The 17,482-nt window shown below is 40.6% G+C and overlaps 1 protein-coding gene across 3 annotated transcripts in view; it reads left to right on the top strand.

Moving 5' to 3' along the window:
• cbc (crowded by cid) overlaps positions 1-13,859 on the top strand; it is a 66,347-nt gene extending 52,488 nt beyond the window's left edge. For all 3 annotated transcript variants that reach the window (XM_068354505.1, XM_068354506.1, XM_068354504.1), the window contains exon 9: positions 13,123-13,859. In XM_068354505.1, coding sequence (XP_068210606.1) covers positions 13,123-13,234 — 112 coding nt within the window. In that variant the 3' untranslated portion in view covers positions 13,235-13,859. The remainder of the gene's footprint in view (positions 1-13,122) is intronic.
• Positions 13,860-17,482: the final 3,623 nt, after the last annotated feature.

Here is a 17,482-nt window from a genome sequence, read left to right as displayed (position 1 = left end):
GGCAAAGTTTTAAAGGCTCCTGTGGAAAATCTGATAACTGCATGGTGTTTAGAATCTAAAACTTTTAATTGGCTTAGGGTAGTAGAGGAGTATATTTCACACCCATAACTAATTTTTGAAAAAATCAAGGCCTTGTGTAATTTTAAAAGTTGTCCGGTCTGCACCCCACGATGTATGGGACAAAACTTTTAAGACTCAGAGCCTCAAGGCATTTTACTTTTAAGGCTTTCAAGTGGGGGAACCCATGTAAGCCTACAATCAAATATCAACCCTAGAAATCTAGCTTCACTTACTCGTGGGATCCGTTGACCTTTGATGTATATATCCCACTTTCACTTGAAAAACTCTGTGTGAAAGAAGTGACTGAATTTGCCTGTTATCTTTTTTACTTTCCTCTATACAGAAGATAGTGGTGTTCTACTGGTAATGAAGGAAACAAAAGATACCCAAGATTGGTGCCTAGCTTTTTTCATGGCACGACAGAACTGTGCTCTACATTCCTTGTATATAATTAAATTCTCCTCAGTACGGTGTCTGTGCAATCGAGTTAAGGACCTTCTTGTGGCTCTGTGCAGGGCACTTAGTTCTGATGACCACCAGGGGACTGGTCGTTTTGAATAAACCTGTTGTTTTGGGAATTGAATTGACTACTGCTATATCAAAGAGTTCCATTAAGTAAGTCTATAGCATCATCAACACTTTCAAACTGTTCTGTTTTGCTTACCTCATGAAATTTAACCCAGTCCGCCTTGTCAAGATTCCATCGTGGCGATCTTTGTAAAGAGGGACTATTGTTAGTGTTTATAATGATTGGTGCATGGCCACTAGCATGCCAATCATCTAATGTCCTCTAATCAAAATCGAGACGGCTGTTAGAGCTTGCAATGGAAAGGTCAATGCATGACAAAGTACCTGTTTGAACATGAAAGTGTCTGGGCTCTCCTGTATTAAGGAGTCCAACATCCTCATTTTCTACAATTGATGATATATTGCCCCTAGTGTTTGGTAAAACGTCCCACCATAAAGGATATCTACCATTCAAATCTCCAAGTAAAAGAAAAGGTTGAGGGAGTTGTTGTATCACCTCTACTAAATTATCATATGATATGTTGTCATTTGGAGGCAACTCAAGAGAACAAAGGGTGTATTTTCTGCCTGTATCAATCTCAACAATATCCAAGTGTTGACAAGTGTTCACTTTAGTCTCACCCTGGGCCCGTGCCAACGTTACTTGGATGATTGGCTGATTCCAACATTCTCAAAGGAGACACTCCTACTCCGAGACATGCTTCTCGAGTTTTGTGATAATGTAGAGGAAGGAGCAAATTAAAACTGGAAATCTTCTCTTATGCCCAAATGAGAACTGGAGTAGTGTATCTGGGAATGCACATTGATCCTGACTAGGAAGGATCTTTCCATCACAGAGCAGAATCGAAAGGTTTAAGGAAGTGGCCCAAACCTTTCTCTGGTTTTTGCTTTCAGCTCATCAGTTACTACAACTGTCAGGAGTCCTGCTGTCATTGGACCATTTACTCTGCAACAGTCACCTCCAGTGGCAACTGAAGACCCTTTGGTCTCGGTGCAAGTATCCTCCAGAAACATGTGTTCTGATAGGATCAGAGCACAAAAGTCTCGGGACGGTGGATGCAATCAGCTGATTCTCAGTACAGGCAGGGTTAAAATTTTGAAAAACAAATTCCTTCTAGTTTCAGACTGGTCATTGTTGCTCTCACTCATTTTTCCAGAAGTCAAGAGCGACAGCCCAGAGCTCATGACGTTAGAAGCATAAACATGTCCCTGGCATTCAATAGGAACTTCTCTGTGTCGCAGGTGTTTCTAACAGGCGTATATGAGTTTTAGACAACCTTCTCCACCTGCTACCTGGAAGACGTAACACACAGGTCTCTAGAGTCATTTCTCTCTAGAGGTAGCTGCTCAGCAAGTGGATGCCTTCTTTAGCTTTCTAGGGGGTGATGGCAGGAAAGTATAATTTAAGGACTCCATTTTGTATAGTTAGGAAAAATACAAATTATCTCCAAATTCTTCATTTGTTCCTGTACAAATACAAACCTTCATCCTTTACATATGAGACTCATCCTTAGATGGGAGTAAGTTCCTGCTCCAGCTGGCTGGAACTTATCCCAAGATTTGTAAACTTGGACCCTGCAAGTGGCGAGAGTTTAGGTTCCTTACACATCATGCACCAGTGGTGATTATACCAGCTGGTCCACACCCCGTGCAGTCAAGGATACCTAGCAGAAAGTTTTCATCAGTAACAATGAGACATATGTATACTCATGGGTTTGTCTGATTACTATACGTTCCCCCTCATAATGAGTGGGGGAAACGATACTTCCATATTACATTAGTTAACGGCTGCAGGTTGAGGTGGGCTCAACTGCAGTCGAATCAATTCCAGCCAACTATTTTTGATAATGTGCCCCAAGTGAGGGGAAGATTGAAAGGTTAAGGAAAGGCCAGTCATTCTTCACTTAAATCCAGACCAACACATAATCTCTGTCCTCAATCTGATACTAATGGTCCTGTGAGAGTAGTTATACCACCTGCTCTGCAGCTACTACAGACCCTAGAGAAAAGGTATCTAGAGACCTATGGGTCAAATTCTGCAGAAAATGGGCAGTAGACATTATTGACGTTTCCAAATAGTACCCACAGGGATTCTTTCTAAATGCCAAGAAGATTGTATTTCTGGTTACCTTCAGGACTCTCCCAGTGCTGATGAAGAGGTGCTGCAGGTTTGGTCAGATTACATATGTACATTTTATTACTATTATTAATACTAGCTAAGCTACAACCCTTAGTTTGAAAAGCAAAATGCTATAAGCCCAAGAGCTCCAACAGGGAAAAATAGCCCAGTAAGGAAAGGGAATAAGGAAATAAATGAATATGAGAAATACATACATACTTACATATACCAAGACACTTCCCCCAATTTTTGGGGGGTAGCCGACATCAACAAAGAAACAAAAACAAAAAGGGGACCTCTACTCTCTACGTTCCTCCCAGCCTAACAAGGGACTCAACCGAGTTCAGCTGGTACTGCTAGGGTGTTACAGCCCACCCTCCCACATTATCCACCACAGATGAAGCTTCATAATGCTGAATCCCCTACTGCTGCTACCTCCGCAGTCATCTAAGGCATCGGAGGCAGCAGCAGGGCCTACCGGAACTGCGTCACAATCGCTCGCCATTCATTCCTATTTCTAGCACGCTCTCTTGCCTCGCTCACATCTACCCTCCTATCACCCAGAGCTTTCTTCACTCCATCCATCCACCCAAACCTTGGCCTTCCTCTCGTACTTCTCCCATCAACTCTTGCATTCATCACCTTCTTTAGCAGACAGCCATTTTCCATTCTCTCAACATGGCCAAACCACCTCAACACATTCATATCCACTCTACCTGCTAACTCATTTCTTACACCCGTTCTCACCCTCACCAATTCGTTCCTAACCCTATCTACTCGAGATACACCAGCCATACTCCTTAGACACTTCATCTCAAACACATTCAATTTCTGTCTCTCCATCACTTTCATTCCCCACAACTCCGATCCATACATCACAGTTGGTACAATCACTTTCTCATATAGAACTCTCTTTACATTCATTCCCAACCCTCTATTTTTTACTACTCTCTTTACTGTCCCCAACACTTTGCAACCTTCATTCACTCTCTGACGTACATCTGCTTCCACTCCACCATTTGCTGCAACAACAGACCCCAAGTACTTGAACTGATCCACCTCCTCAAGTAACTCTCCATTCAACATGACATTCAACCTTGCACCACCTTCCCTTCTCGTACATCTCATAACCTTACTCTTACCCACATTAACTCTCAACTTCCTTCTCTCACACACCCTTCCAAATTCTGTCACTAATCATCCAAGCTTCTCTTCTGTGTCTGCAACCAGTACAGTAGCATCCGCAAACAAAAACTGATTTACCTCCCATTCATGGTCATTATTGTCTACCAGTTTTAATCCTTGTCCAAGCACTCGAGCATTCACCTCTCTCACCACTCCATCAACATACAAGTTAAACAACCACGGCGACATCACACATCCCTGTCTCAGCCCCACTCTTACCGGAAACCAATCACTCACTTCATTTCCTATCCTAACACATGCTTTACTACCTTTGTAGAAACTTTTCACTGCTTGCAACAACCTTCCACCAACTCCATATAACCTCATCACATTCCACATTGCTTCCCTATCAACTCTATCATACGCTTTCTCCAGATCCATAAACGCAACATACACCTCCTTACCTTTTGCTAAATATTTCTCGCATATCTGCCTAACTGTAAAAATCTGATTCATACAACCCCTACCTCTTCTAAAACCACCCTGTATTTCTAAGATTGCATTCTCTGTTTTATCCTTGATCCTATTAATCATTACTCTACCATACGCCTTTCCAACTACGCTTAACAAACTAATACCTCTAGAATTACAACACTCATGCACATCTCCCTTACCCTTATATAGTGGTACAATAAATGCAGAAACCCAATCTACTGGTACCATTGACAACACAAAACACATATTAAACAATCTCACCAACCATTCAAGTACAGTCACACCCCCTCCTTCAACATCCGAGCTCTCACACCATCCATACCAGATGCTTTTCCTAGTCTTGTTTCATTTAGTGCTCTCCTCTCTTCATCTATTGTAATCTCTCTCTCATTCTCATCTCCCATCACTGGCACCTCAACACCTGCAACAGCAATTATATCTGCTTCCCTATTATCCTCAACATTCAGTAAACTTTCAAAATATTCCGCCCATCTTTTCCTTGCCTCCTCTCCTTTTAACAACCTTCCATTTCCATCTTTCACTGTCTCTTCAATTCTTGAGCCAGCCTTCCTTACTCTCTTCATGTCTTTCCAAAACTTCTTATTCTCTTCATATGAATGTCCCAATCCCTGACCCCACCTCAGGTCAGCTGCCCTCTTTGCCTCACGTACCTTGCGCTTTAGTTCCACATTTTTCTCTTTATATTTTTCATACTTCTCTATACTATTACTCTGCAGCCATTCTTCAAAAGCCCTCTTTTTCTCTTCCACATTTACCTTCACTCCTTCATTCCACCATTCACTGCCCTTCCTCATGCTGCCTCCAACAACCTTCTTTCCACACACATCACTTGCAATCCCAACAAAATTTTCTTTTACTAACTTCCACTCCTCTAAATTGCCAGTTTCTCTTAGTTTCACTTCATCATATATCATTTTCAACCTTTCCTGATATTCACTTTTTACCCCCGGTTTTATTAGCTCTTCAACCCTCACTACCTCCCTTTTACAGCCACCTACTCTATTCCCCCATTCTTTTGCTACAACTAATTTTCCTTCCACCAAAAAATGATCAGACATACCGTTAGCCATACCCCTAAACACGTGCACGTCTTTCAATCTTCCAAACATTCTTTTAGTTATCAACACATAATCCATTAATGCCCTTTCTACTACTCTTCCATTTGCCACTCTTATCCATGTATATGAGAAATAATGAACAATTAAAATAAAATATTTTAAAAACAGTAACATAAAAAAAATATTTTATATATAAACTATAAAAAGGCTTATGCGAGCCTGTTCAACATAAAAACATTTGCTGCATGTTTGAACTTTTGAAGGGAGCTCCTCAGCACCCTCACAGGATTGTCGGTTACCTCTCTAATGCTCGCGATCTAGGAAGATAAAAACCCGAAATCAGAAACTGATGGATTCTTGGTTTTGACAAGGAACCCCAGGATGAAGTAGAACAAGACCTGCCTCCATCTCCCAGTATGAGAAATGTTAAAGGAGAGATGATGTAGCTCAATAACCCGCTTAGTGGAGGCAGGGGTGAGCAAGAAGTCTGTTTTGAGAGTGAGGTTCCTATTAGAGGCAAGCCTCAATAGTTCATATGGTGCTCTTTTCAAGGGATGCTTCAGGGAATGTATGACCTTGACAACTGGTGGTGGTCTCATCTCTAATGGAGGACAGCCCTGTTCAAAACTCTGTATGAGCATGGAGAGTTTTACCGAAGAAGAAATATAGACTGCTTTGAGCCTAAAGACCTGAAATAGCCTTCCATTGCTGATACTAAGCAGAGTTTTTCCTTTTGGAGATAAAGTAAACAATTGGCTATTAATGGGATAGAGGCTCAGAGAGGAGAAATACCCCCTTTCTACACACCAACAACCTAAATTGCCCACTTAGCTTGACATATGGAGGTTGAAGATTTCAAGACATCTCATGCATAACTGAGATGATGGTCTCTTTCTGAGGTGATGACACAGTACTGTATTGACGTTAGCCATAGCAGACAAATATGAGCATTAGAGGTGCTGTGTTTAGTTCTTTCAAGCCTAAAATTTAAGATTTCCCTTATACACACTGAATCACATTGATAAACTGGCCGCCCTAGAGCAGGGGAGACATTTCTTTGGTATTTATGTCATATTTGATGCCCTGTTTTAAACTTTCATAGTAGTCCTTATAGACCATACATCACCACAACAAAACTCCTATATTCCTACGCAGATACAAACTTCTGGGTCATTTATATGGGGTTACTACTAATCCTGTTTTCTATTACCAGCCAATCAAAATTTGGTTGATCGCATCATGCTTTGTGTTGGGTAAACTCAGTGCATGCAGGAGGTTGCTCACAACGTTTCCTCACAACACTGCTGGTTGCAATCTAGCCTTTTGAATTCCTCTCGCCTACCCTTTTAGTGTATAGCATTCTTGACTTGTGTTTTTTTGTTAACTCATGGTCATTTGAGTGTCTACTCATTAACTGTAAATTACAAGTGAGTGCTCATGTCCAGTAAATCTCAGTATTTACGTCTTTGCCCAGGAAAGGATAGCAACATTTGTGGTGTCCTTATGGACACACACACCCTCCATGTCCCTCTTGCCTGATGACGTCCAGATGTCTGGCCATAAACCCAACAACTTTTATTTTTCAGGCAAGAGTAATCTTTTCCAAACCAGGATTTGATGACAGAACTTTTTCTCCCGGGGGAGAATATTACCCATTCTGAGAATCAAGTTTTACTTTAGTATCCGTGGTACGAATAGTGTTTAGCATCAGAAGGTTGAGAATCTAGTTTTACTTCAGTATTCCTTGTACGAGTAGTGTTCAGTGTCAGAAGATATACGCAGAACCCCTCCCTGGTCCGAAGAAATTTGGCTTCCCATGGCCCTGGGGAGGACATAACTCACCGAGAATATACCCACTGAGAGCTAGAAAGTTGCCCTCCATTTTCTCCTGTACATCGGTTAAACAGGACTTTGGTACTTCCTTCCTAGTCTAGAAAGGCTACAAGCCTCTTTAAGGGAAAAAAATCACTTAGGTATGAGGTCGTGAGGTACGTACCACTTCTACCATCTTTCAGGAAGCCTGAAGTGGGTGCTGGAGAGGTAGAAGGTGTCATTGGGAAGTATGGCGTACCAGATGAAAATGAGTGGTGAGAGACTGGTAGATATGTGTGTTGAGCAAGAGATGGTGATAAGTTCTAACTTTTTCATAAGGAAAGATGAAAACAAGTATACATGGGTAAGAGCAGCAAATGGAAGAGTGGTGGAAAGGGCATTAATGGATTGTGTGTTGATAACTAAAAGAATGTTTGGAAGATTGAAAGACGTGCACATGTTTAGGGGTATGGCTAATGGTGTATCTGATCATTTATTGGTGGAAGGATAATTAGCTGTAGCAAAAGAGTGGGGGATGTAAAAGGGAGCTAGTGAGAGTTGGAGTTAATAAAATTGGAGGTAAAAAAGTGAATATCAAGAAAGGTTGAAAATGGCATATGAAAGAGTGAAATTAAGAGAAACTGGTAATTTAGAGGAGTGAAAGTTAGTAAAAGAAAATTTTGTTGGGATTGCAAGTGAGGTGTGAGGCAAGAAGTTTGTTGGAGGCAGCATAAGGAAGGACAGTGAATGGTGGAATGAAGAAGTGAAGGTAAAAGTGTTAGAGAAAAAGAGGGCATTTGAAGAATGGTTGCAGAGTAATAGTGTAGAGAAGTATGAAAGATATAGAGAGAAAATGTGGAATTAAAGCGCAAGGTAACTGAGGCAAAGAGGATGGCTGAGGTAAAGAGGATGGCTGACCTTAGGTGGGTTCAGGGATTGGGTCGTTCATATGAAGAGAATAAGAAGTTTTGGAAAGAAGTGAAGAGAGTTGAAGAGACAGTGAAAGATGGAAATGGAAGGTGGTTAAAAGGAGAGGAGGGAAGGGATGAGAATGAAAGAGATTATAAGAGGAAGTGAGGAGAGCACTAGATGAAACAAGAGTAGGAAAAGCACCTGGTATGGATGGTGTGAGAGCTGAGATGTTGAAGGAAGGGGGTGTGACTGTACTTGAATGGTTGGTGAGATTTTTTAATGTGTTTTGTGTTGTCAATAGTACCAGTAGATTGGGTTTGTGCATGTATTGTACCACTATATAAGGGTACGGGAGATGTGCATGAGTGTTGTAATTCAAGGGGTATTAGTTTGTTGCGTGTGGTTGGAAAAGTGTATGGTAGAGTAATGATTAATAGGATTAAGGCTAAAACAGATTATGTAATCTTAGAAGTACAGGGTGGTTTTAGAAGAGGTGGGGAATGTATGAATCATAATTTTACAGTTAGGCAGATATGCAAGAAGTATTTAGCAAAAGATAAGGAGGTGTATGTTATGTTTATGGATCTGGAGAAAGCGTATGATAGAGTTGATAGGGAAGCGATGTGGAATGTGATGAGGTTATATGGAATTGATGGAAGGTTGTTACAAGCAGTGAAAAGTTTCTACAAAGGTAGTAAAGCGTGTGTTAGGATAGGAAATGAAGTGAGCGATTGGTTTCCGGTGAGAGTGGGTCTGAGACAGGAATGTGTGATGTTGCCATTGTTGTTTAACTTGTTATGTTGATGGAGTGGTGAGAGAGGTGAATGCTCGAGTGCTTGGACGAGGATTGAAACTGGTAGACGAGAATGATCATGAATGGGAGGTAAATCAGTTGTTGTTTACGGATGATACTGTACTACCGTATATTTCCGCGTATAAGACGACCCTATATTCCAAAATTTAACCATTAAATATGGGGGGTCGTCTTATACTACAGTTATAAAAATCACACCATGAATTCTATGTCTGGTTTATCAGTAGGCTAGCCTAGGTTGAGGTGCGCTAACCACCGACACACATGAGATGATTTACATTAATATATAAATGTATAATGAAAGTAATGAAACAGTTTTTACCGTATATATTATTGGCATATCTAAAAAAATAGCATAAATGATAAAATCGAGGAATAATTCCAACTTTTAACCATACGAGCACAGCTGAGAAAATGTAAACATCGAGTATTGGTTGCGTTGTTAGCAACTTTTTCTCTCGCTAACCTTTCAGTAATTTTAATGCTAGTGTTAATTACGATAGTAATAACATATAGGGTATCATATTATTTATTTGTTTAAAAATTATTATTTATAGCTGTAAATAACAATTTTTGATTAAAAGCTAGCCTAGGCTATATACACAGATGGTTTTATGATTGAGCGGTCGTCTTATACTACCGATATGAGATAAATTCATAAAAATTTGCTCAAATTTTGTACCTCGTCTTATATGAAGGTCGCCTTATACGCGGAAATATACAGTAGTTGCAGACTCTGAAGGGAAGCGTGGCCGATTAGTGACAGAATTTGGAAGGGTATGTAAGAGAAGGAAGTTGAGAGTTGATTTGGGTAAGAGTAAGGTAATGAGATGTACGAGAGGGGAAGGTGGTGCGAGGATGAATGTCATGTTTAATTGAGAGTTACTTGAGGAGGTGGATCAGTTTAAGTACTTGGGGTCTGTTGTTTGTTGTTGCAGCAAATGGTGGAGTGGGAGCAGATGTACGTCAGAGAGTGAATGAAGGATGCAAAGTGTTGGGGGCAGTGAAGGGAGTGGTAAAGAATAGAAGCTTGGGCATGAATGTAAAGCGAGTTCTGTATGAGAAAGTGATTTTACCAACTGTGATGTATGGATCAGAGTTGTGGGGAATGAAAGTGATGGAGAGACAGAAATTGAATGTGTTTGAGATGAAGTCTCTGAAGAGTATGGCTGGTGTATCTCGAGTAGATAGGGTTAGGAATGAAGTAGTGAGGGGGAGAACAGGTGTAAGAAATGAGTGGATATGAATGTGTTGAGGTGGTTTGGCCATGTTGAGAGAATGGAAAATGGTTGTCTGCTAAAGAAGGTGATGAATGCAAGAGTTGATGGGAGATGTAAAAGAGGAAGGCTAAGGTTTGGGGCGATGGATGAAGTGAAGAAAGCTCTGGGTGATAGGAGAATAGATGTGAGAGAGGTAAGAGAGCGTGCTAGAAATAGGAATGAATGGCAAGCGATTGTGACGCAGTTCCGGTAGGCCCTGTTGCTTCCTCCGGTCACCTTGGATGACCGCGGAGGTAGCAGCAGTAGGGGATTCAGTGTTATGAAACTTCATCTGTAGTGGTTAACGGGGAAGGGTGGGCTGTGGCACCCTAGCAGTACCAGCCGAACTCGTGAGTCTCTTGTCAGGTTGGGAGGAACGTAGAGAGGAAAGGTCCCCTTTTTATTATTTGTTTGATGTCGGCTACGCCGCAAAATTGAGGCAAGTGTACTATCCAGGAAGGACTAGGAGAGCTATGTCCTCCATACCTCATAATGAAGCTTGGCCTTCAATGATATCCCTACCATGAATCATTTATCGTTCCAAACTGCTCGTTAACACAACTTCAGCCAGTACTATAGTAGTGACCAACATCCTCCTGCCTCATCTGCGATATAAAGATCAGGAGATGCAAGGGAGTCAGATGGACACCTCACCTTACTGTGAATAAGAAGATTGTGGTCTAGTACCCCTCATGATGAGTCAGAAGAGACCTTCGGATCAAGTAAAGAAGATCACTCTTAGACCAGTTAAATGAGTGTGCTTGACATGTCACCTAAAAATCCTAAACTAACGTCTTCCCAGGGAAGAATTCATCAGCATGAGGGCCATTCTGGTCATAGAGAACTCTTACTAGATTAACTTTAGTGTGGAATTTCCAAGACCATGCTCCTTAAGCTATGGACAGTTTGTCAATCTTGAAAATGGTTTGTATAGCCTTCATGAAGGTTCAGGTCTAGGTAGAGATCTTGGAATAGACTTTGGTCTAAAATACTAAGATTCCCTGCCCGAAAGAACTATCAAACCCTTGTTACCAGGGCCGCTGGGATACGAAATTGTCTTATAAAGTTATCTCCCCTCCCCTGCTATTGAGTTGGGAAGAAGGATCTTTCATTATCGCCTAAGAATAGCCTCATGATACCGGGCAGAAGGGTCATAGTTATGGATCTAGCTACCCTTTATCTTAAAGCCAGGTAACAAACCCATGGGCAGGGTCTCTCAACCCTGGGAACCTAATGCAGGAATGTTATATTACTCGTAATGATCATATTCTCTTTTTATTATGAGAACCGGATCTGAATTTTTGTGAACCGATCTCCCAAAGGCCATGGATGGTCAAAGTGCTCCATCAACAACTTTCACGAACTTGTCTCAAAATTGTAGGGATAACCAAAATGCTCCAACACCCCTCCCCACTCAGACTAAGACCTTTCTCCTATGGCAAGAAGTAAGTTCTCCTTCCTGAACATGACATCCTGTGAACTGCGAACTAACATGACACACACTGCCTTTAGAGGAAGTCGCGAGGGACCCCTTTTCAATAACAAGATATCAAAAACTACCATCTTGCCCTGTCTCTGGCTCAATGAATAATCCAGACTCAGGCTAGAAATATCCCAGGTATCTCTATCACAATATTGTCTCTCAAAGAGATTCCTGATCATACGAACAACTAGTTTTTTTTATCCCGTAGAGCAGTGCGAGTTTCTGATAGAACAAATAGCTCGGACATATCCCCCTCGCCCCCTTATTTGTGTTCAAAGCTCTGACTGCTCCGGAAGCTAGTTGGGAACACTTTTTCTCTCCATTATTAGTGGTAACCCCATAAAAATGACTTACGTTTGTATAACTAGGAAAAATACAAATTATACAGAATTTGTTGTTTTCTATGACTATCTCTAATTTTTCATTAGTAAGCGCAATTACTACAGTTAAGGTGGGAGTCATCACAATGAATGTTGGGTAATATTTACTAAAATTTAGAAGCTCAATACTTACCCAACATTCATTCAAGCCTGCTACATCTAGTGGGGACAAAGCAACCATTTGTTTTCTAGCGTGGAGTTATCTATCAGATATCCATTATTATTATTATTATTATTATTATTTGCTAAGCTACAACCCTAGCTGGAAAAGCAAAATGCTATAAGCCCAGGGGCCCCAACAGGGAAAATAGCCCAGTAAGGAAAGGAAAGAAGGAAAAATAAAATATTTTAAGAGTAACATTAAAATAAATATTTCCTATATAAACTATGAAAACTTTAACAAAACAAGAGGAAGAGAAATTAAATAGAATAGTGTGCCTGATTGTACCCTCAAGCAAGAGAACTCTAACCCAAGACAGTGGAAGACCATGGTACAGAGGCTATGGCACTACCCAAGACTAGAGAACAATGGTTTGATTTTGGAGTGTCCTTCTCCTAGAAGAGCTGCTTACCATAGCTAAAGAGTCTCTTCTACCCTTACTAAGAGGAAAGTAGCCACAGAACAAATACAGTGCAGTAGTTAACCCCTTGAGCGAAGAAGAATTGTTTAGTAACCTCAGTGTTGTCAGGTGTGTGAGGATAGAGGAGAATCTGTTAAGAATAGGCCAGACTATTCGGCGTATGTGTAGGCAAAGAGAAAGAACCGTAACCAAAGAGAAGGATCCAACGTAGTACTGTCTGGCCAGTCAAAGGACCCCATAACTCTCTGGCGGTAGTATTTGTCATAAAAAACCACAACTAATCCTCTTATTTTTTAGTTTGTCAACCAAAAGTTTATATATATATATATATATATATGTACCTTTTATTTAAAAATTGTTTTGGATCTAATATACCAAGAACCAAACTGTTTTATGATGATAGTGTTCGTTACTGAATATATTTGCTAGTTTACAAAACCTTTTTGTAAATCTCAAATTTCTGTATTTTTTTCAGACTGGACTTTGACGAAGACAATAAAATGATGAAGATTTTATCGCCACAGCCAAAACCCTTACCTAGAACCCTATTAATTCTCACTGAAGTTCAGTTTATGGATTCAAATTAAGGCTGTTTTGCAATTTGATGTAACGCAGTACTATGGCAAATTGTAGACGTTATGGGATAAAGTGTATACAGTATATGTATACAGTATATAAAGTTGAAAACAAATGCAGTACATTACAAAAATAAAATTTTACTGTAATTTTGAAAAAATATATTAGAAAGTGCTATAACTTTCTAAGCCATGTTTGGAAAACTTTGTAATTGAAGTGACAAGCGTTTTGTAATCTTGAAAGAGAATGTGTGCGAAATTGTGTAGGTGAACCTGTAATGAAATATTACCAAATGTCATATTTAAATGAACTTCTTTGAGAATGCATTATTTTGTTACAGAAATTAATATTAGTACAGTATGTATGTCAAATGTAACTATGTATTATTGTACCTGAGATGTAATTTTATTTTTCCTTATTCTATTTGATGCTGGACCAGTAAAATTAAATTTACAGTTAAATAATTCACTTCTGAGAAATACAAAAAATTATAAATATGTACATGTAGTAGAAAAATAATAGATTTGTCAGTGTTTTTGTATATACAGTACAGTATATCCATTGCTAGTGGGTCTCTTCAAATCAACTAATGTACATATTAGTATATCTATGATAAATAAATTCTTTGTTGATGAATATCACAAGTTTTAAAGTAATTTGTATATTTCCTAGCTATAGAAACCCGATTCCTTTATATGGGTAATAGTTTTCAACGTGCGAGCTGGACACCCATTAAAATTGTTAACAAGTGGGAGTGAGGAGTCCTGCCCCTTACCTGTCAAAGTCTCTTCACTTATGACCTTTTGGCTCAGGGCAGAGGGATGGTTGAGGAGGGAAGTTAGAAGTTTAATTAAAAGACTCAGGTTTGCATACTTAGGAAAAATACAAATTACTTTAAAATTTGTGATTTGTTCCTACGCAAATATAAACCATTGTCCTTAATGCAGGGAGACTCACTGCTTGGCAGATATGTAGTTTTAGAACCAAACTGCCAAATTCTTTTTCTCCCCAGAAATGGTAATCTACCCTGTCCCGTACAGGATGAATAAACTGATAGAGCTTGGCCTGTCGAAAAGTTGGAACATGGTCAAAGGAGGGATCCATTCCCATGAGGAGGATCACAGTCCGGAATAGTATACCTGGCATATAATGACCAAAGGGTTGGTATATATTCCACCATCCTCACCTTCCTCTAGGGAAGATGGAGAACTTCTTTAGGATCTAAAGAATGGAGCACAGAACTGTAGTTTACCAGCATCTAGTCAGATCCAGATAGTAACTTTGACTACTTCATCTTTAAGAGAGGGAGAGTAAAAATTGAGAAAGAGCCTTTTAATCCTCCTCCATTCCAAACTTACATCTATATGTTAACATAGATACACTCTTACCACTGCAAGACCAAGCACCAAGGTGTCCAGGGTCTTGTGGATACTTCTGTAGGGTAAGGGCCATGAGATGGTTTGGAGGGATCTAGGACAACCGCCCCCGAGACAACTGCCCCCAGGACAGTTGCCCCCCGACAACTGCCCCCAGGACAGTTGCCCCCCGACAACTGCCCCCAGGACAGTTGCCCCCCGACAACTGCCCCCAGGACAATTGCCCCCCATATTGCCAATTACGTAATTACTTTTTAGTAACAATTTATGAAGATATTCTTCCTAATTATATAATCGGTCATTGAGGAAATAATTGTATCTATTTCCTAAATTTATTACCATTTATGTAGTTATTTCCTAATTAGGTAATTGGTTGTACGAGTTATACTGTAGTTTATTTTCGAAAGCTATTGCCAATTGGCTAATTCTGTATAGTCAAACAAATGTTTACAAAAAAAAAAAAAAGAAAGTAAGAAGGATCCAGTGTCTAATTGGTCGTACGAGTTATAGTTTATTTTTGGAAGAAATTCAAGAAGTAACATAACCCATCATGGAGTTCGTCAAAAGTGAACGTGGAAAAATGAAGCTTATTTATGAAGGATACATCTATGTGAAGCAGAAGGAATTTGTAAATAATGTTACATCTTATGAATGTGAAAAAAGCTGCCATAATAACTGTGAAGCGAAAGTAAAAGTTTGTGAAAATGAAGTAGTTGGCTATGTAAATGATCACACCCATGCTGTTGACCAACCCCGCCGGGAAGTCTTGTTAGTACAACAGGAAATAAAGGCTAAATCTATTGCTACCGAAGAGACTGCACAGCAAATAATTTCCCAAACAGTTGAGTCGATATCAAGCGGTGCTGCAACTCAGCTACCGCCGGTGAGACATATTCGTCGTGCAATAAGGCGCTACAAACAAGCTGCTGGCGCTCCTCATCCCATCCTATCAAACCTAACAGACATGGTCATTCCTTCCGAGTACAAGAAAACTTCTGGTGGTGAAGATTTTCTTCTTTATGATAGTGGATTGATTGAGCAGCGTATCCTTTTATTTTCAACACCAACAAACATTAGCCTTCTGGAGAAATCAGATAATTGGGCAATTGTCCCGGGGGCAGTTGTCCTACGGGGGCAGTTGTCCCAGGGGCAGTTGTCCTGATACCGGTTTGGAGCATACATACCCAAGTCTTTGTCACTGGCTGACAGCACGATTCCTCTTGGATGGGGCCTACCTCAACTTCGGGAGTTCTGTTCCTAACTAGAATCTACTGTAGACTATCAGCAGTAGAGATGTATGCATTACGGATTGACTTCCAAAGTCAGAAAGAGGTTGTGTTCAAAACACCTCTTTTTTGGTTCAGCCCGTGCTGGAAACCGGAATCCTAAGAGTCATCTATCAAAGAAGAGAGAGAGACTGCCAGATCTACAATCCTCCTCCGGTGAGGAGGGATCATGCTACTCAGCAACCCGGAGAGCATGTTCCAAAGATAGGGTTCTCAACAAGAGATTAACTCCTGGAAGTGTGAGGGTCCTCAACTTTCAACAAAGGCTTCCAAACTCCGGAAGGGCGGGAATGAAGCTCCGGAGAGGTAGGTCCAACTCCATCCTCTGCAGGAGACGGGGCTTGGCTGGGAACTCCACAGCAGACACTGAAGGAGTTTCGAAGTAAGGGCTTGGCTGCAGTCTCTCCTCCAATGGGGAACCTTGGATATCCAAAGGGGCCACAGCAAATGAAGAGCATCATGCCTCTGAAAATAAGGTGACTCCCCTTGAGGAGAAGGCCCCATCATTTTGATAGGGGAAAAGGAAGGACCTCCTTGCTGCTAGGCTTGTCCTAAAGTTAAAGGGCTACTAATCTTGCTCAGAAGGAAGAGTACCGGGGTGGAAGAACTGCTTTGACTTCAAGGATGACCCCAAAGACAAAGAATCAATCTTAGGCTTCTTCCTCCTGTCATAATTCTTACACTGGGAGGATGGCCACTCCTGACACTCAGAACACGGTTGTTGTATACTGTGCGCTTGTTGCACTCTATATTTGTATGTTTGGTTTCCACAATAAAGATGTCCACATATTTCCCGGTTGTTTGAATATGGTGGCAGCAGTGTTAAATGACAATATTGAAAGTAATTTGTTATTTTCCCTAACATATACAAACCTGGAGTCATTTAATAAGGGTTATCCTTTTGGAAAAGCTGAAACTAGCTATAACATTTTTAGCGAGGTGGAACTACCCCACCACAGTAGTACCCCGGGGTACGGCGTCCCCAGCTTACGTTTTTTTTCACGTTACGGTATGGAATACAATGTTTTTTCGTCCCCTCGTTACGACATTTTTCCCCACCTTACGGCATCGAATTCCAAAACTCAAACTTGGCGGTTTTTACGCCTACGACTGTGCGAGTCACTATCTTACCACCACGCTCATACGTCACTAAGAAGCTGGTCTGCTATTGGTCGGCGTCACTAAGATGCCGATACGCTATTGGCCGAAATCCCTCCCACAATGCCTGAGAGAGATGCTGCCTCTCTCTCTCTCTTTGTTATACGCGCGCTCAGTTCAGAATCTCGTGTGCGTTTCGTAAAGACTTGATTTCGTGTGAGTGCTTGCGATATCGTATTTTTTGTGCATTTTAGTGCTTAATTATAACTTTAATTCATTAGCCATGGGTCCCAAAATTGCAACTGATGTTAAAGGGAGAAGTAAGAAGATGATTACTATGGAAACAAAGCTGGAGATCATAAAGAAATATGAAAAAGGCATGCGTATCGTTACCTTCGATAGTATGTATGGCCGTAACCAGTCTACGATTGGTACAATTATCAAGAATAAGGAAGCCATTAAATCAAGTAATTCTTCTAAAGGCATGACTGTCCTTGCC

This window comes from Palaemon carinicauda, chromosome 30, assembly GCF_036898095.1.
Source record: "Palaemon carinicauda isolate YSFRI2023 chromosome 30, ASM3689809v2, whole genome shotgun sequence".
Lineage (NCBI taxonomy): Eukaryota > Metazoa > Arthropoda > Malacostraca > Decapoda > Palaemonidae > Palaemon > Palaemon carinicauda.
The sequence above is the reverse complement of the archived record's forward strand: the minus strand, read 5'-3'. Positions and strand labels throughout refer to the sequence as shown.